Source organism: Nilaparvata lugens, chromosome 2 (genome assembly GCF_014356525.2).
Source record: "Nilaparvata lugens isolate BPH chromosome 2, ASM1435652v1, whole genome shotgun sequence".
In the NCBI taxonomy this organism is placed as follows: Eukaryota; Metazoa; Arthropoda; class Insecta; order Hemiptera; family Delphacidae; genus Nilaparvata; species Nilaparvata lugens.
In genome coordinates, this window is record NC_052505.1 from 5,161,460 (window position 1) to 5,182,784 (window position 21,325).

General features: G+C 35.5%; 1 protein-coding gene across 1 annotated transcript in view; it reads right to left on the reverse strand.

Annotated features, from left to right (window-relative positions):
* Nucleotides 1-21,325, reverse strand: part of LOC111064330 (loricrin-like) — an 82,314-nt gene that overhangs the window by 13,695 nt on the left and 47,294 nt on the right. Inside the window, exons 2-5 of the mRNA XM_039419969.1 lie at nucleotides 9,028-9,340; nucleotides 6,414-6,592; nucleotides 4,165-4,347; nucleotides 783-1,240 (exon numbers count right to left, since the gene is read on the reverse strand). Of these exons, the coding sequence (XP_039275903.1) occupies nucleotides 783-1,240; nucleotides 4,165-4,347; nucleotides 6,414-6,592; nucleotides 9,028-9,340 (1,133 nt within the window). The remainder of the gene's footprint in view (nucleotides 1-782; nucleotides 1,241-4,164; nucleotides 4,348-6,413; nucleotides 6,593-9,027; nucleotides 9,341-21,325) is intronic.

The window sequence follows — 21,325 nt, forward strand, 5'->3', positions numbered from 1 at the left end:
TATATATAGATTTATTTATCTGTTTCATAGTATCTGTCCCAGTATCGCACTTGGTGCCAAGCCATACATAGCGTTTTTCCGGGCGTTTTCAGAGTCGTCAGGGCAGGAAGCTCTCCGATTGACTCATTATCAGCTGATTGGGCTAGCGTCCAAGAATAAGATGATAATCAGTGAACCAGAGAGTTTCCTGCCCTGCCGAATCTGAAAAGGTGTGAAAAAACTCTTTGTATGGCTTGGCCCTTATAGAAGTGTACACATATGTTGAATACTTTGAGAAATAGTTCTTCAAACCGTCTCCACGACAAGATCGCAGAGGACAAAATAGACTAGCTAACTATAAGTTTCGATTTTTCATAGAAAGCTATTGATTTAAAATGTTAATAGTTTTGATTGAGAATAGTCTATAGTATGTGGCCTCCTTTTCAACAAACAACATGAAGATGATATGAGATGAACGTTTTTATTCAGTTGTATACAATACTATTAAGTACAATATTCATATCAATACTTTTACAGTTTTTAAATTTATGTGTAATATCCAAGTATGACTATATTTTCATTTGATTTTTACTTATTTCATCTCATTTTTTTCTATTGAGAATAAAGTATGAAGAAGGACCCCACACATGATTACCTTGGGGGTTTCATTTAGACTTTGATATACAATGTATTGTGCATGCGAAGGTGTTTCCTACACCAGTTTTTCTCCTGAAATATTTTGTACAATGTATGTTGATTGGTCGAATAAATATTATATAATTAGCAATAATACCATAACTAACCTGGGCGCATACGGTTCCATCGGCCTAGGCTCCACAGGACGTCCATGGTCCCAGTTTGTCGCATATCCCGCCCCCGATCCCCAACCATCCATACCGGGCACTCCGGCCGGACCGCCTCCACAGCCTCCGGAAGGCGGCTGACCACCCCTCATCGGAGGCGGTTCAGTCGGAGGCTGACAACCGCCTCCAGATGGTGCCCAATGTCTGAAACCACTGTGCACATTCATGGTCTGTCCCTGAACTTTGTTGCCCCCGTACTCGTCGTAGCCCCCGTGGCCGCCCCCCTGGTATCCGGCTCCCATGGGCCCCCCCTTGTAGCCGCTCGCCCCCGCCACCCAGTTGCCACCCGCGCCTCCCGAAGGCGGTCCACCGCCTCCGCCTATTACGCCGCTGCTCACTCGGAAGGTCTCGTCCAGTTTTCTGGGGCCGGGGCCTCTGCTGCCCCAACCTGAGGGGATCTGTAAATTATTTTGTCAATTTTATTTCAAATGAGAATTTGAAACAGGATGAGCTTCTTACAAATACCATATAAGATTATAGAGAGATAAGCTTGTGCTATATTTTCTCTATTATATAACTATAAGTAATCATAACTAGACTCAGTCAAATAAAATCAAAAAATGAGAATTGATGATAATGAGTATAATTATCAAGATGGGAAAATAATAATAATTCATATGAGGAAATGCTATTATTCACAAATATCTTCCTGACATAATCACGAATCATCATAACCTTTTGTGTAGTTGAGAAGCTGATATCATGGTAATTATTCATATTAAATAAAAATACTAAGAAATTGCCGAAAACCACAGATTTATTGATACTTAGAAAGACCGGTTTCGGTTGTTACACCATTGTCAATCTCTGATAAACTAAAACTAGAGCAGCAGAATTCATACTAGTAGGCAAGTACTGCTATTGGTCAAGGGCATGAGCGCCTGCCATTGGCCCAGCTAGACAGTCTCCTCCCACTTAACGGTGCCACAAAATGGCGGCTTAAGCAACAGACTCGCCATGATAACAAAATTTAATTCCAGTACAAAATGAGAACCAAAGAAACAAGTAAAAGATGATAAAACAAATATGTAAATAGAAAACTATAGACTAATGTATGCTTACAATGTTATGATAAAACTAAATTCGTAGTGTTGTATTGGCTGAAATGAATCTGGTCATTTAAACTATATTGGGAATTGTCCTTAATTAATCTTGTTATTTCTGAAGCCTCTAGAGTATTCAAAGCACTGTAAAAATAAAAAGTTTCCATCCTTACCACGTGATATAAGAATGGTATAACGGTGGTAATCTAATTGACAGAAGATATCTTGACTAACAGACACACTGCACTCTAAGATGAATAGCTCAATGGTTAGAAGCACCTGTGTATTAATTTTCAATTTTTCCTTTAGTTGTAGATATTAAAACTTGTTACTTTGACTAATCATTATTCGTTCTCATACCTTGAATCTAAACTATTTTTCATACTAAAGTCTTTCAGCGAAGTCCTTACGTATATTCTTGTACATCAAACGAAGAACACATTGGAAATCAAATTCCGGAGACTCTAGTAATCTAGTATTCTGTGTGTTAAATTCTAGTATTTGAACAGCTGGAGTCAGAAAATTGGCTTTCCAAAACGGGGCTTAGTCGTAGTCCATGTTCAAATTAAATTTTGAAAAACTAGAAAATTGAACACAAAATAAATTGAAGAGAAAATAGTGTAAAGTTTCAGCTATTTTGAATTTCAATTCAATTTCAATATATTAAAAACACACAAAACGAGACAAAAAAAAAATGCAAAGAATTACGAAACAAATAAAACACAATAAAATGTTACAAATATAAAAAACCATGGGCTTTGTGGTTGGGTGTGTTGGAGAAGAGAAAAAAAGAGAGGAAGATACCTAGCCAACTATGGTTTACCATGTAATAGGCAGGAAAAGAAGAGAAGAGAAGTAATGAGGAAAAAAGGGAAGGGAGAAATGGGGGGGAAGGAAGAAAACAGAGGAATAGCTACTCAAAATAAAGGTAAGCGAGTCCACTGAAAAATGAAAAAAACTAAAGAAAAAACAATGCTGGAGCAGAAATCTCGAGTCATATATCTAAATGGAAGAAGAAATTACTGTATGTCCAGTTTTTTATATCCAGTTTAATTTTTCCGATGATCTTATTGTCAATGTAATTAGTTAGGAATGTTTTATTCCGTCAAGGAGAAACGTTTCCATTTGTAGAAATAAGAAAATAAAGACTTGCGATTACGCTCCGTTTCGGAAAGTCAATTTTCTGACTCCAGCTGTTTAAAGTCTAGAACTTAGCTAAATCACGAGCTCGGAATACGGCCCTAAAAGGTGAAAGGATAGGTTGAGCAGACTATGTTTTTGCTTTAAAATAGCAATATACTGATATCATTCTAAAATTGATGATAGTTTTAGATGATAAACTTAGTATGTGATTTACTGGTATGAAGTCATTTTACCTTACAATATGAGGACATCTCATAATAGAAGACACAGCCGGGCCTCTATTGTACTTAACCCTGAGAGATCTGCGATCCTGAACGTTTCTATATCAATATCTATAATAATTTATTACACATCATAGATATAAATATAGAAACCTATGGGATTGCAGGTCGCTCACTGTGTAGCCGGGCCCTAATAGAGACATTCTTAATTGAAACAAAATAAAAATTATCAAGTACACTTATTTTATAACTATTTTTCAATCTATCCAAATAAAATTGATTGTTTCATTTTAATCTATATTCTCAGATTGTGATTTGGTGTAGAAAATTGAAATGGACATAACCTATGTATGATATTTGGACAATTTGAAACTAAATTAGGAAATTGAAGAAGTTTTGGGCAATAGCCTGTTTTTTCTTTTCCGATCATTGTATTGTTAGTGCTAACCTAATAAATGAATAACTAGTTTTCAACTCTTCAAGTCATATTCCCAGAGCAAATTCACTACAGATTCACAGTTGAAAAGGGCTCTTGAAAAGTTGAAAGTAGTTATAAACTGAAAGGGTGATTGATAACGTTCATTGTGTTCCAAATTTCATCCCGAGTTTTTGTTAACTCAAGCCGATTATTGTCGTCTACTGCCTATAATAGTGAAAACCGGGTGAGAGTGTAAGAATGGCACAGTATGAGAGACTACCAGCGTCATATAGCTTCACAAAAAATAACTACTAGGATTATCGGCTTGAATTAACAGTGGATATTGGGACATAAACGCCCCATACCAAGGGATATCTTCATATGCTGTCTTTTCTCTATGGTATTACCATAAAAGTTATGGTCATTTAATGATACTGTATCATTTAATGATACAGTATCATTACATGATGATACAGTATCAACACAATATTACGCACTGTGTCAGGACCCCAAGGACCACCGTGCGATGAGGAAGGCGGCCAAGGAAAGCTGTTGGGTCTCCGGTAGTTGGGCTCAATGGGGCGGATGGTGCCTGACCACGTGCCGCCTCCACTTCCGCCTCCGCCCCCGGCACCCGCCCCCGCCAGGTGGTGGTCCTTCTTCCAGCCGCCAGCCGCCACCTTTCAACATGAAACATTCGAAAGATTAAAGATTGGAGATAAAAGGGTCAAGATTGAAGATTGATTCAAAATCCAAGATAGTCTACAAGATCTATGATCCAAGATTCATGATTCAAGATTCGAAGTTCAAGATTAAAGATTAACACTAAAATATTGTCTATTAATATCATGAATTTATCAAAAAGTTACAAACATGTTTCAACACCTACAGTGTCATCTTCTTCTATTATCAATCTCTCTATAGCTGTTGAAGAGCTAACCAATTACCAACTCCTCGCCAATTCTTGAATCAAGGAAGCTTGACCAATGTAAACCTCGCTTACAAGAAAGAAACACAACTGGTACACAACACAACACATGGTATACGTAGTTTATATTCCAAATTTCAAGCCGATTTTCTGTCAAATCAAGCCGATAACTGCCGACTACTGTCTTATTACTGTTTTGGCCGGGTGAGTGAGAACGGCACAGTATGAGTGACTACCAGCGTCACACGAAAAAGAATTACTGTATTAGGATTATCAGCTTGAGTTGACATTGAAAATTGGAACATAATAATACTCCCTATAGCATTATCTTATTGTGCTATCGTTTCTCTATGGTATTACCATCAATGATACAGTATCATCACGAAATGATACAGTATCACCTCAACTTGATACACAACACTATAGTTTGATACAAAGTTTCCAAACTGAATGATTGCTGCTGACCATGGAATATCTTCTTATGCTATCTTGTTTCTATTGTATTACCATAAATGATACAGTATCATCACAAAATGATACAGTGTCAGCACAAAATGATACATAACACTATAATTTGATACAAAATTTCCAAACTGATTGATTTCTACTGACCATGAGATATCTTCTTATGCTATATTATATTCTCTATGGTTTCACCATAAATTATACAGTATCAACACAAAATGATACAGTATCAACAAAATATGATACAATATCATCTCAACTTGATACATAACGCTATAATTTGATACAAAGTTTCCAAACTGAATGATTTCTACTGACCATGTGATATCTTCTTGTGCTATATTTTCTCTATGGTATTACCATCAATGATACAGTATCATCACGAAATGATACAGTATCACCTCAACTTGATACACAACACTATAATTTGATACAAAGTTTTCAAACTGAATGATTGCTGCTGACCATTGGATATCTATCTTCTTGTGCTATGTTTTCTCTATGGTATCACCATATATGATACAGTATCATCACAAAATGATACAGTTTCAGCACAAAATGATACATAACACTATAATTTGATACAACATTTCCAAACTGAATGACTGCTGCCGACCATGGGATATCTTCTTATGCTATCTTGTTTCTATGGTTTCGCCATAAATGATACAGTATCAACACAAAATGATACAGTATCAACAAAATATGATACAATATCATCTCAACTTGATACATAACGCTATAATTTGATACAAAGTTTCCAAACTGAATGATTTCTACTGACCATGGGATATCTTCTTGTGCTATCTTTTCTCTATGGTTTCACCATAAATGATACAGTATCATCACAAAATGATACAGTATCAACACAAGATGATACAGTATCATCTCAATTTGATACATAGTTTTATACAAAACTTCCAAACTGAATCATTCCTACTGAACATTGGATAATATCCAATATATAGCATAGGAAGATATTATCTTCTTATGCTATTATATTCTCTATGGTTTCACCATAAATGATACAGTATCATCACAAAATGATACAGTATCAACACAATATGATACAGTATCATCTCAATTTGATACATAATTTTATACAAAACATCCAAACTGAATATTTTCACTGACCATGGAATATCTTCTTATGCTATATTATATTCTCTATGGTTTCACCATAAATGATACAGTATCATCACAAAATGATACAGTATCAACACAAGATGATACAGTATCATCTCAACTTGATACATAACGCTATAATTTGATACAAAACTTCCAAACTGAATCATTCCTACTGACCATGGGATATTTTCTTATCTTTTGTCTAAGGTATAGTACGTTACAGACCTGTGTGAGGGGAGCCGTGCCTGCCCCCTGCTGTTGTAAGACTTCGCGCAACTTCCACTCGGGGCTGAAATTGTCGTAGCCGTTGCCCCTGTAGCCGGGGGGGTACTGGGGGATGCTGGAAGGCCCCCCGCCCCCCGGGGGACCCCCTGGTGGACCCGCCGCACTGTTTCCAAATCCTCCTGTTCAAATGAATCATTAATAATCCGCACAAGAAAACAAACAAAACCTACTCTAGAACATGGTACGCCATAGTGGAGGTCAATTTCCACACAGAAAAAAACTAAAAATGTAGAGTACACATTATAAGAATTTTTTTGTAACTAACTATTGTATTTTATTGTAATTTATCCAATATTTTATGTAATTGATGTAGTAGTTTTAGTTTTTTTAGGTAAATAAAAATTTATTCATGATAATTATAATGTATAATGTAATCATAATTTTAATGATTATCAATGCTATTCTAGATATCCTATGACATGATTGTATTAATAGAAAAAAATTCACAATAATTGATAAAGACTTACACTTAATCTTAAAATACTTTACTCTAGTTTACTCCAAACACTTGGTTTACTCTCAATATTTTGAGAGAATACACTTGATTAAAAAATAAAGAGTCATCAATTTATTATGATTTGAAAGTTTTGATTAACAAGCAGTTAATGTCAGTTTGGAATGGATGGGTATCATCATTTCATTTAAAATCAAAGTGACTTTCCATTAATCACTAGTTGCTTCTTGCTCTAATCATTTGATCTTATAAATAAATAAAAACTGAAGTATTATATTATATTATTAATATAAATTATCACTGATTTATCCCAATCACCAGTAAAGCTGCGTTTACACAAAAGTTATTAACAAAATGTTTACTTTTCCTTCCTTATAGATTCCATTAGATTGAACGGAACTTGACAAACACATATGTTCATCATGTGTGTGATAAGTTATGTTCAATCTAACAGAATCTATATGGACGGAGAAATAAACATTTTGTTGTAAACTTTGGTGTAAACGCAGCTCATGATCAACATGCGGGGGAAGTATGAGATTTTACACCATGAACTGAGATGTTGTGAAATCTTCCATGTTAGGGTGAAATGAAAGAGATGTTGTCAGTTCCACATAATTCATTTAATCCAAAATAGAGAGTTTCAATACACTTGAGGCATCATCATTAGTCTTTTTTGGATAGACTCTCAAGTAAATTATGTGGAACTGACAATATTTCTCCCATGTTACCTTGAAGATTATACTAAAATAAACTTAATAAAAAACAATATGGAAAAGTACCCTTTACTATTCAAATATTACAACTACTTTCGACCCTAACTTAGGTCATTTTCAAGTAGAAATGTCACTCAAAAATGACCTAAGTTAGGGTCGAAACTAGTTGTTGTAATATCAATGAAGGATAGTTGATATTTCAACTTGAAAATGACCTAAGTTGGAGTCGAAACTAGTTGTTGTAATATCAATGAAGGATAGTTGATATTTCAACTTGAAAATGACCTAAGTTGGGGTCGAATCTAGTTGTTGTAACATCAATGAAGGATAGTTGATATTTCAACTTGAAAATGACCTAAGTTAGGGTCGAGACTAGTTTTTGTATTATTAATAAAGGATAGTTGATATTTCAACTTGAAAATGACTTAAGTTAGGGTTGAAACTAGTTTTTGTATTACTAATAAAGGATAGTAGTTGACATTTCAACTTGAAAATGACTTAAGTTAGGGTCGAAACTAGTTGTTGTAATATTAATAAAGGGTAGTTGACATTTCAACTTGAAAATGACCTAAGTTAGGGTCGAGACTAGTTTTTGTATTATTATTAAAGGATAGTTGATATTTCAACTTGAAAATGACTTAAGTTAGGGTTGAAACTAGTTTTTGTAATACTAATAAAGGATAGTAGTTGACATTTCAACTTGAAAATGACTTAAGTTAGGGTCGAAACTAGTTGTTGTAATATTAATAAAGGGTAGTTGACATTTCAACTTGAAAATGACCTAAGTTAGGGTCGAGACTAGTTTTTGTATTATTTATTTTATTAATTAATTTATTTCATTTATTTGCAATACAAAATGACTAATGTAATAACATTGGTAGATAAAATAATAAGGTAGTCCTTGTGCTATTTTTCTTCCAAATTTGTAGGTGACACAGTCCAAGATGAGGTTAGAATTTCACGTTAATAAATAAAGGATAGTTGATATTTCAACTTGAAAATGACCTAAGTTAGGGTCGAAACTAGTTTTTGTAATATTAATAAAGGATAGTTGATATTTCAACTTGAAAATGACCTTAGTTTGGGTCGAAACTAGTTGTTGTAATATTAATAAAGGATAGTTGATATTTCAACTAGAAAATGACCTAAGTTAGGGTCGAAACTAGTTTTTGTATTATTAATAAAGGATAGTTGATATTTCAACTTGAAAATGACTCAAGTTAGGGTCGAAACTAGTTGTAATATTTTAAATAATAAAGGGTACTTTAAGTTTCTATATTGTTTTTTTTTTTAATTTGTGAAAGTAGCCCATTCTAGTGGAGTGTTTTTTTTAAATTAACTAATACTGAAAACGTTTATACATTTTAATGAAAATATTTGTTACCATCGGAAAGATTAGGCGCTCCAGCGTCGTGAAGAACTGTACACCGACTACAGCCAGGGCCCCCCTGACCCCCCTGTTCATCCCAGCCTCCTCCTCCTCCACCGTGTCCATCTACCACCCCTATCAGTCCTCCTCCCACTGCTCCACCTCCTCCTCCTCCATCGCCTCCTCCTCCTCCTCGGTCATTGCCCAGGGTGTTTTTGGAGTCCCAGTACATGTTGCCGGGGGCGGGGGGACCCCATGGCCCCCCTCTTGCCCAGTTCGGGTCTCGTTCAGAATGCGTTTGTAATGTGAACACAACAAGGAGGAATATCTGCAAAAATGTAACATGGATATCATTAGCATCATATTTTCCAAACTACCATGATACATTCTAGGTATTTTAGGTACATTGATATTCTCTGTATTAATCAGAGTTATCCTATAATATTAAGCGAGCAATTTTTGTATTTTTATATATGGTAATCCATTTATATTTATACCTGGTTATTTATGTTCAACGGATCTCGAAAACGGCACTAACGATTTCCACGAAATTTGGAACATAGTAGGTTTATGATATAAACATTATTTATTTATCAATAAATAAAAATAACGAGGGAAGCTCTGTGCCTAGATATTTTATTGATAAATAGAACACAATTCTCTAAGATGATCGTGTTTATATTTCACACCTGGCTATATGACATCTTAAGAATTTCGAGGATGCGATATTTTGATTTTTCACATACTCACTCGCTCACTCACTTTTTTACCATCCACAGCTGTTTTAGCCAAGGATAAATTACCCTTTTAATGCCGTTCAGCGAGTTTTCCCAAGGATGAGACCTAGTGCAAACGAATTTTTATATCATAAACCTACTATGTTCCAAACTTCCTGAAAATCGTTAGAGCTGTTTTCGAGATCCGTTGAATATTATAGGATATGAATGACTCCAAATAATTATTTTCACTATTGCACAGCAGTTTAGAGGCATCGATCTTCACCGCGAGTTACCACTACCTCCGTAAACAAACCGTAGCGTATTCGTGTGACGTCAGCACAGGTAGGGCTCCTACCCCAATAAAAACACTAGCTGGTATAGATCAGCTGAAATCGAAGAATTTTTATTGGTGAAAGAGCCCTACCTGTGCTGACGTCACACGAATGCACTACACGGCTTTGTTTACGGAGGTAGTGGGCGTAGTCGCAGTCCACGTAAAATTGAATTTCGAAAAACTAAAAAAATGAAAAAACATGAAATAGAGAGAAAATAGTGTGTAGCTTCAGCTATTTTGAATTATTTATTAATGCTTCAATTCGTTGAGAAAAAACGTTTCCAATAATTATAGAAATGAGAGAATAAAGATTATCATAAAAACTTCGACTACGCCCCGTTTCGGAAAGCCAATCATCCGACTCCAGCTGTTCAAAGTCTAGAACTTAGCTAAGTCCCGAGTTCGGAAACCGACCCTAAAAACGCTTATTCAATATTGAATTTAGTTGGTCATTTTTAGTGTGTATGAATTATTATTCCTCTTTTTTCTTCTACATTCTTGGAACTAGTCTCAAAATCTCAGAATTTCCCTCTAGAATAGGACCAATAATTCAGAATGATTATCAATGCAATGTTCAATTTCACGAAACTAGTTGTAATATTTTAAATAATAAAGGGTACTTTAAGTTTCTATATTGTTTTTTTTTTAATTTGTGAAAGTAGCCCATTCTAGTGGAGTGTTTTTTAAAAATCAACTTATACTGGAAACGTTTATACATTTTAATGAAAATATTTGTTACCATCGGAAAGATTAGGCGCTCCAGCGTCGTGAAGAACTGTACACCGACTACAGCCAGGGCCCCCCTGACCCCCCTGTTCATCCCAGCCTCCTCCTCCTCCTCCTCCGTGTCCATCTACCACCCCTATCAGTCCTCCTCCCACTGCTCCACCTCCTCCTCCTCCACCTCCTCCTCCTCCTCGGTCATTGCCCAGGGTGTTTTTGGAGTCCCAGTACATGTTGCCGGGGGCGGGGGGACCCCATGGCCCCCCTCTTGCCCAGTTCGGGTCTCGTTCAGAATGCGTTTGTAATGTGAACACAACAAGGAGGAAAATCTGAAAAATGTAACATGGATATCATTAGCATCACATTCTCCTAAGTACCATGATAAATTCTAGGTATTTTAGGTACATTGATATTCTCTGTATTAATCAGAGTTATCCTATAATATTAAGCGAGCATTTTTGTATTTTTATATATGGTAATCCATTTATATTTATACCTGGTTATTTATGTTCAACGGATCTCGAAAACGGCACTAACGATTTCCACGAAATTTGGAACATAGTAGGTTATGATATAAACATTATTTATTTATCAATAAATAAAAATAACGAGGGAAGCTCTGTGCCTAGATATTTTATTGATAAATAGAACACAATTCTCTAAGATGATCGTGTTTATATTTCACACCTGGCTATATGACATCTTAAGAATTTCGAGGATGCGATATTTTGATTTTTCACATACTCACTCGCTCACTCACTTTTTTACCATCCACAGCTGTTTTAGCCAAGGATAAATTACCCTTTTAATGCCGTTCAGCGAGTTTTCCCAAGGATGAGACCTAGTGCAAACGAATTTTTATATCATAAACCTACTATGTTCCAAACTTCCTGAAAATCGTTAGAGCTGTTTTCGAGATCCGTTGAATATTATAGGATATGAATGACTCCAAATAATTATTTTCACTATTGCACAGCAGTTTAGAGGCATCGATCTTCACCGCGAGTTACCACTACCTCCGTAAACAAACCGTAGCGTATTCGTGTGACATCAGCACAGGTAGGGCTCCTACCCCAATAAAAACACTAGCTGGTATAGATCAGCTGAAATTAAATAATTTTTATTGGTGAAGGTAGGGCTCCTACCTGTGCTGACGTCACACGAATGCACTACGGCTTTGTTTACGGAGGTAGTGGGCGTAGTCGCAGTCCACGTTAAAATTGAATTTCGAAAAACTAAAAAATTGAAAAAACATGAAATAGAGAGAAAATAGTGTGTAGCTTCAGCTATTTTGAATTTTTTATTAATGCTTCATTTCGTTGAGAAAAAACGTTTCCAATAATTATAGAAATGAGAGAATAAAGATTATCATAAAAACTTCGACTACGCCCCGTTTCGGAAAGCAAATCTTCCGACTCCAGCTGTTCAAAGTCTAGAACTTAGCTAAGTCCCGAGTTCGGAAACCGACCCTAAGAACGCTTATTCAATATTGAATTTAGTTGAAGTCATTTTTAGTGTGTATGAATTATTATCCCTCTTTTTTCTTCTACATTCTTGGAACTAGTCTCAAAATCTCAGAATTTCCCTCTAGAATAGGATCAATAATTCAGAATGATTATCAATGCAATGTTCAATTTCACGAGAGTAGTTGAATTGAGTCGCTTCCGAGATTAAATGAGGGAAAAGGATTCAAGTTGACCCACTTACCAGAGTGAATACTCTTGAATCTTAATCGTGAACGTTCGAATGTATTGGCCATAAGATAGCCTTCCTTCTCCGCTCAAGAGGGAAGAAGTATCGAGGTTAAGTCACTGTATAGATCCTTTCTTAGTCTATATAGGTTGAAATCCAAGATAGAGATGGCGTTTGTATATATCCGTGTGGAATAAAAGTTGAGAGAGAATGAGAGAGCGTTGAAGAGTGATAGAAAGAAAGGTAGATGGAGAGAGGAGTAACAGGTTGAGAGAGAGTGAGAGAGGGATAAAGATTGAAAGAAAGAAAGAGTGAGTGGGAGAGTGGGTGAGGGAGAGAGAGGACGAATGAGAAAGGGTGAAGGAAAAGTGACTTTAGTGTAAGCCCAGAGTTTGTTTGGGGAAGATAAGAGGAGACTTGTTCTGCATTCAAAGCAGATTTGAACCGAGCTCTATAACCAACCAATCCTTGTGCTTTTCTGATAAAAAACACCAGTCACAGTCCCAATAGTCTTAAGATAGTTTTGACGAGAAAAATTCTAAATAAAGTGCACCAAGTCCTGTACCGAGCAACTACTGTTGAAAAAGCTTTATGAACTTCCAGTTTGTTTTTGTGTTTTGATGTTGGGGAATCATTGTGCAGAATAATTGACTGAACGTAGTGAGGTCTATGTTTTAACTCAGATTTTCTTTTGTCTGCATGTAACGCGATTACGGCCAAATGCGTTGACAGAATTCGATGGGATTTGGCAGGAATATTCCTTTTTCAACTGCGCGTCGATGGTTTTTTGAAATTTTGCATTTTAAGGAAAATATGAAAAGAACAGGAATTCCTCCATACATAAATATAATCTATTTTCAAGATAGGATCAATCAGACTGACAAGGTAATCAATCAGCTGACAAGTGGATTATCCATTGCATGCATTACACAGATGTCTGGCCGTGTCTATAACTATGAGGTAGGGTTTCAATATTTTTTATGATGTGTGCCATTCAGTATCAATATTCTCACATTTGAAAAACAAATTTAATAGGCGATTGAAAATAAAATTAAAAATGATTAAATGAACTAACTTCAGCTATGTTGAAGAAATTAAAATATTCTTGATTGAAAAAAATTAATTTTAAAATAGTTGAAAAATATTTTTATCAGATGGAAAGATTATCACGGACCTGGATAAATTATCATATGGGATACAAATTCAAACGTGAACTGAGTTTATTAACATTAAGTGAGTTTTTGATCTTGGAGAGAACAGATTTCAGTTTTCAAGAGTAAATTATGATTCAACTGAATCAACTAGAACAGGTGACATTAGATACTTTCGGATGAGAAAACTGCGTGAGGTCTAGTGTTCATAGAACTACTAGTATAGAAACTTGAATAGTATATGAGCTTCCTAGAAACGCTTAAGTAAATCTACAGATCAATGAATTCAGTTACTTGAAGTTGGAGTATGAGCGAGAGAAGTTTGCCTGCCTGACTTTTTTATCGCTAAATTTCGAAAGGGTGGAGGCTTCTTCTAGTTTCCCAGATGAACTCTAATGGTGGCCACTAACGATAGGACAAGTGTGTTGAACATGTGTGTGCACACATGCTCGTCATGCAAGTTATGTTGTCAGCGATAGGATTCGAAAAAACAGCTGCTTCACAGCAGAGAATAAACAGCCAATAACAATGAAATGAATCACTTGAAAATTAATATGAATTTCAAATTATAATTATAATACTACAAAATAATTTAACCTCAAATAGAGCAGCGAAGAAAAATAGACAATAAAAAATGGAGGAATAATATCAAAAAGGTTTGAAACTTGAATTGTATAATATCAAAGAAGTTTGAAACTTGAATGGTATGAGCACCCCAGAAACGCTAAAATAAAACCACAGGAAATTATTATCTCGTAGGAGATTATTGTTCCTGAAATTTTATCAAATTATTTGGTCAGTTCATTCCCAAAATATATTTCTTCTTGTAAGAATTCAATGTTTTTCTCCCGATTGTTCACAATGAAAATCTCTGCTCATTGATAGTTCAGAGCCCATATAAATCTGCGTGTAACTTGAAGTTCCATCGTAACTCCTGAATGAAAATAATCTTCGATTGAGACCACATTTTTCTCAAACTATTCTGAAAGTTATGTACATTCCAAAATCATCGTGTAATCCATGAGTTTGTATAATAGAAAGGATTGATAGTTTTTCTACAGAATTGAAATTTTAAGGACTTTTTCGCTTTTCTTATAATTTGGTAAGTAGCTGAGGAAGTTATAAAATTCAATTAATGAGAGTTGGAGTATGAGTGAGACAAACTTGCCTGCCTGCTTTTTATCGGTTAATTTCCCGGTACTAGAGGAGGGGAAGCGTCCTAGATGAACTGTAAAGAGAAGAGATTCTGCCCGCTAGTAATAGACAAGAAATGCACACAGACGTATTTTGAATCAATTGCTTTGGATCAATGAATACTCAATTTCTACTGTCTTTGTCATTAAAGAACCTATTTGATTTCTCCTTCATGTTTATTTAGATTGTAATCACGGATTCATTCCTTGATCCGTGTAATATTTCCACAGTTTCTTGACGCAATCCTTCTGAATAAATTCTAGAAGATTGTCCGTATTCCACCTCTATATTATGGAAAATAAAATGATTCTCCCCATTAAATATTTATCTCACTCCACGACCACACTTTGTATCACTCTACTTGATACAAACATTCATACTTTAATGATAGAGCATGCAATACGTTACCTATAGCAAATTGTGGTTCATTTGATTTCGATAGGTGAAATCTTTTCTCTAGAAAAAATGTACTTCTCCATTCATCATTGATTCTTTGTTCATTTGATAGCCTCAACATTGCTCATTCGACTTTGATAAGTAAAACCTTTTCTCTATAAAAATTGACTTTTCTTCATAGGTGTGTGCGATGAGCCAATAGAATTCAGAAGGCTATTCGGATGGATCGTGATTGTGGATGCTGACTCAATGAAAAATAGGGAGACGTTGGATTGAAGCCAGTTGCTTTCTTGCTTTATCGTACAGTTCTGCTGTCTCAGGGGGGCAATCACACGCTGAATGCTCGTTTTTCTGTCCAAATGCGTTTCCGTGCCTCAACTCATGCTTTCAATTCGACTTATTATTCTTATCATGCTGATAGAATCAATATAATCACCAGGGTAGCAAGTTTCCTCAAAAAGGCTGGGTCTTCACGAAATTGAAAAGCTTTTTCTCCCTAATGCTCCGACTAATACCATGAATTGGATTTAGAATCTCCTGCCATCATGGTTTCATCAGATTTTCTCTGATAGGCAGATCGCAATAAAACTTCTATGGGATTGTGAATTTGGGAGAAGATTAGCACAAGATTTGCCTTATTATTTTTCGACTTCCAATGTTATTCTCATTTAGTGCCGGTTGCACAGAAACCGGTCAAATTTTAATCGTGATCAATTTCACGAGAACCAATCAGAGAAGCCTTAACTGTTCATGAAAGCTTTCTTTGGTAGATTCTCGTGAATTTAATCATGATTGAATTTTAACATTCTTTTGTGCAACCGGGCTTTAGTCATCTGTCTTCATTATTATTTCAAGGATTAGGTTTATTAATGTACCTGTTCCGGTACCCATATCTTTCTTGGCCTCCCTACATCTCTTTTTCTAGTAGGTCTATAGTTCTGAACTTCAAGTGGCGTTTTTCCAGGTGGCATTCTATTTAAATAGCTGCACCAGTTGCGTCTATTATTTAGTCAGTTGTCTTTGTCTTATTTAACTAGTAGTTCTGTGAACAGTAGACCTCGCGCTCAGTAAGTTACATTGACCTGTTGTTATGTTTTCTCAAAAATTGATAAATAATTTATCAACAAAAATGTCTAGAAAAAAATTCTGAATAAACATTGAGCTTTCGTACCGTGACGTGTCGTCCCGGAATGTGAGTGTGAGCGCTGTTATCAGGTCAGGCTGCCGTCGATACGCCAACCCAATCGCCAATCAACCCATCAGAGAACATTCTGTGTTGTCGTTTTGGCGAAAAATCGGTGTGATGAAATTAACAAAATAATCTACCATAATGCTGATTACCTACAAACTTCATTTCTCACTTTTCATGATTTTATAAATCAATTTCCTTTTAATAATATTTGTTGCAATTTTAATCATCAGATTAAAAAATAAAAATGTTTTCTATCAATAACTCCAAACTGGAATCATGGCCTCAGCTTATGGAAAGACAAAGTTAGTAGACAAATGTCTACTAATGTTGATGGAAAGATACATTTTCAAGATGTTCGATGTTTTTGAACGGGTAGTATCATAGCCACCTCTAATACAAGGCCCCGGCCTACGATATTGCAACGTCGCAGTGTAGGCCTAGAATCTAATACATGATTGGTGAAAAAGATCAGCTAGTATTTTTTTAAATCTCTTCCACCAATCATGTATTAGATTCTAGGACTACATTGCGACGTTGAAATATCGTAGGCCGGGGCCTTGTATTAGAGGTGGCTATGGTAGTATTATAGTCCACTAGACAGCTGATATATGATGAATAATTCTATAGTCTGATTTTTACGGTAATATTGGCGTATGAAGGAGGCTCCTTTTTCCTTTTATATTATCCTTGAAATGTAAAATTTTAATAATGCATACGCGAAATTCAAAAAGGGACATACCTGTCAAATTTCATGAAAATCTATTGCTGCGTTTCGCTGTAAATGCGCAACATCTATATATATAAAAGCGAAATGGCACTCACTCACTGACTGACTGACTGACTCACTCACTCACTTCTACTTTTACACTTTCATTCCTAAACGTTACAATTCATTCTCAATGTATTATAATATGAACAGCCAAATAGATAGAGCTTTATAATTTTGATATTCGTAACACAGAAGATTCATTCAAATAACAGTATTTAAACTCCAAATAATAATATGGGGTTTAATAGAGCAGTATGGGCATAGATTGGGAATGAAGGATCAACTAAAACATGAGTTGCTCACTCGCTCATTATTTTAACAAACTCATTATTTTATTGGACCTATTAAATCGAATGAAACAATACTATTTCTATAGTAACTAATTTGTATACATTTGATCAAGCTCCTTGACCTTGATTCTTTTCCTGTGAGATCTCCGCTACTTAATGGCTATCAGAATGCACCCGAAGGTCAGTTCAATTTCAAGCTTGAATCTTGTATTATTAGTTGAACTGATTTCAAATCATATTATGCCAACTGAATTCAATAATGACTCACTGTCTATGATTAGAGTAAGAGATTTAGAGTAGGCCTACTATACAACTTCATTTCTCGCTCAAAATATCGAGATAATTGGTGGTCAGTATCGTTATTTGGAATTGGATTATTCCTCTACACAACTACTGGAATACTATGGCCTTGGAAGAGATGCAATTATCGTTCGCAAGGCAGACTCTTCGACTGATGATCATGTAGAAGATAAGAAGGGCCATGAGCAAATATCCTCTTTGTTACAACATAATTAGTCCTTTGTTTCTAGTACGAATTCATATAAAAAACGTTTGATTTGCAGGGAGATTATGATTCATTCTTTGGTTGAGTAATAAATAAAGTGAGGGCGAAATTCCTGATGAGCAGAGGCGAGCAGAAACAAAAACAGAAAGACGTATGCAGAGAGACGGAGAAATAATCAAACGTCTGCATGCAGATTTGGGCAGACATAAGGCAGAAAGACGGATCTCTGTGTGCGTTGCAACAAAATTCGAACACATGGGGCCTATTGAATGAGAAAATTCAAACTGATTAAAGTTAGTAGACAGTTGAAACTAATAATATTAGTAGTCAGATAGTTATAAAAATACGAAATTACAATAATCTGGTGTGGCGCACTCAATCAACTTTCCTTGCCGTGGATTCAAATCCTCGAAAAACTATTGGAAACATCAATATTTTCAAATGAATAGTCATGATTGAAAACTGGAAACACCTGACAAACATGACAGATTACTCATATCAATATGGAATCGGACTGATCCAATCATTTTATCAATGATATCAATAACAATTAATCATAACTGATATCAATCAAGTTATAACCCTGTTACACAGAAGCCTGATAGATTTTGATCACCATTAAATGCCACAAGAACCAATCAGAGAAGACGTTTTTGAATTGAATATCTGATTGATTTTCGTGCAGTTAATCATGGTTAAGATTGAACAGTTATTTGTGCAACCGATTGAGATGATTGCTGATGAAATTGTAACGGGAAATACAAGCTTAAACTGTAGTTCTGCTCGCAGACGTGGAGTTTTGTACTCTCAGCAGCATTTTTCTATCCGAATTCACAAATTAGTCCTGGTTTAGCATGTTCGAATTCTTGTCTGAAGTTATTGTCTAATAAATTAGACTATTATGTACCTCATAATTATCAACTTATTACTTTAATATTGTTAAGCTGTATGATTTTTTCTCATAATTTGTGAATATTGTGCATTGGATTCAATAAAATTTGAATTTGAGTGGATTATTCTCTTAAGGGTGTGCAAAGGCTAAAATAAAGTTTCTACTCGTGATATTTTTCGAAGTTTTTCGATTTGTATATCATTAAGCTATCAAAATGAAAAAGTTTTCTCAGGAAACATTTTTTTCCGATCATTACTTTTTGAGATATGAGCGCCTAAAGTTTGAATTTTTAGGACAAAACATTTCAAATTCGGTAAGATATAAATCCATGAGATTCATAGGATGGATTCTTCATGGTATTGTTGATCTAGTAAAACGAAAATTTTCTGAAAATATAAATTTTTGAGATAGTTATTGAATTTACCAAAAATAACTCAACAAAAAGCTATTTTTGGTTATTTTTAGTAAATTGAATAACTATCTTAAAAATGGATATTTTTAGAAAATTTTTGTTTTACTAGATCAACAATACCATGAAGAATCCATCCTATGAATCTCATGCATTTATATCTTACCGAGTTTGAAATGTTCTGTCCCAAAAATTCAAACTTCAGGCGCTCATATCTCAAAAAGTAATGATCGGAAAAAAATTGTTCTCCTGAGAAAACTTTCTCATTTTGATAGCTTAATGACATACAAATCAAAAAACTTTGAAAAAAACATGGTTGCCTGTAAAGTCGGTATACGGGCGAAAGTTTTACGTGACAACGACTTTGAGTGGTAAAATAATTTTAATGTGAATATTCATTCGTATAGTAGGAAGAAGGATGAAATAATAACTCACAATGAGAGTGAGTGAGAGGCACGCGTCCCTTCCACTCGGGCATGGTTAGCCCGCGCCCACCTAAGAGCGAGAGAGACAACCATTGACTTGACATTTTGAATTAGTGGCGCAGTCGCAGGAGATTGCTTTCGGCGCCTGCGCAGGTTGTCTGCTCCGTTTCACTCTCTCTCCAGGTGAATGCCTTCGGAATGCTGCGTTGCTCGCAACTGCTCCTATTCGTGCTCTTTCCAGACGACCGTGAACCGAAACGAACGCTCTCACTCGCTCTCATTGTGAGCGCATAACGTGGGAACGTAACGCAGTTTCTTGAAGTGACTCCCGGCAAACCAATTTATAAGACGTTGTCACATCAATATAACGAGTAGAATGTTTATTTTTAGCCTTTGCACACCCTTAAACATTTGAAGCATTGATATTGATAATATTAGAAAGAACTGAATTGGATATTGAATATTTTGATTGGCTAAAAATTTTGTGAAGTGAACAACTACAAGACAACCTATTTTGGACTATGTATAAGTAGCCTTATATAAATTTGGGAGAGGAATAGCACAAGGTTACTTTATTTTTTCTCTCCTTATCATTTTGATGATGTACTTATTGTATGAATCTGTCAATCAATCAATTATGGAATTGACACAGTTTAGAGAGACAGAGAAAATAATAGAGGCAAGTGAGAGAGACAGTGTGTGTCAACAACTCTGAATTGCTCATGAAGTGAAGAGGGATTCAGAGGACTGATTAGGTTACCTTATTTTTTCTCTCCTTATCATTTTGATGATGTACTTATTGTATGAATCTGTCAATCAATCAATCATGGAATTGACACAGTTCAGAGAGACAGAGACAATAATAGAGGCAAGTGAGAGAGAGACAGTGTGTGTCAACAACTCTGAATTGCTCATGAAGTGAAGAGGGATTCAGAGGACTGATTAGGTTACCTTATTTTTTCTCTCCTTATCATTTTGGAGGTGTACTTATTGTATCAATCTGTCAATCAATCAATGACGGAATTGAGATACTGTAGATAAACAGAGACAATAAAGTCGTGAAGTGAGAGAGAGACAGTGTGTGTCAACAACTCTGAATTGCTCATGATCTGAAGTGGGATTGGAGGACTGATTCCCTTCAGGGAGTTTCCTTCCAAGAAGCTACTTGGTCTCCGTATTTTGATCTCAAGTGGATCCAAGAAGGAATGCTCTCTCAAATGTTTCTTGATCAAACCTTGTCTAATGCGTTTTCCTTAAACTACTGGAACAGAACTAGAATTCAGATGAATCAAGTTTTGACACTCTCACCGGAGCAGTTGAACACGCCAGTCATCTTCACGCCAGTTGAACACTGTCTAATAATTTGAGTGGGTGATTAGAACTTGTCAACTACGTTGCATATTTACTCAGCTTCAATCTAGTCATCAGTGTGCTCCACTTTACTCAACTTTGCATAGTTGATGATAGTGAGTTCCTCGTTATAATGGTAGTGGTGGTGAATATAGTGAGGTGCACGTTGTAATTTCAGTGTTTGATAAGCAATTGTATTGCTATCCTTGTCTATCATACAACAAAGCGGATAGCGCTATCTCTTTCTCGCCTTGCTCTGTTGCCAGATCATT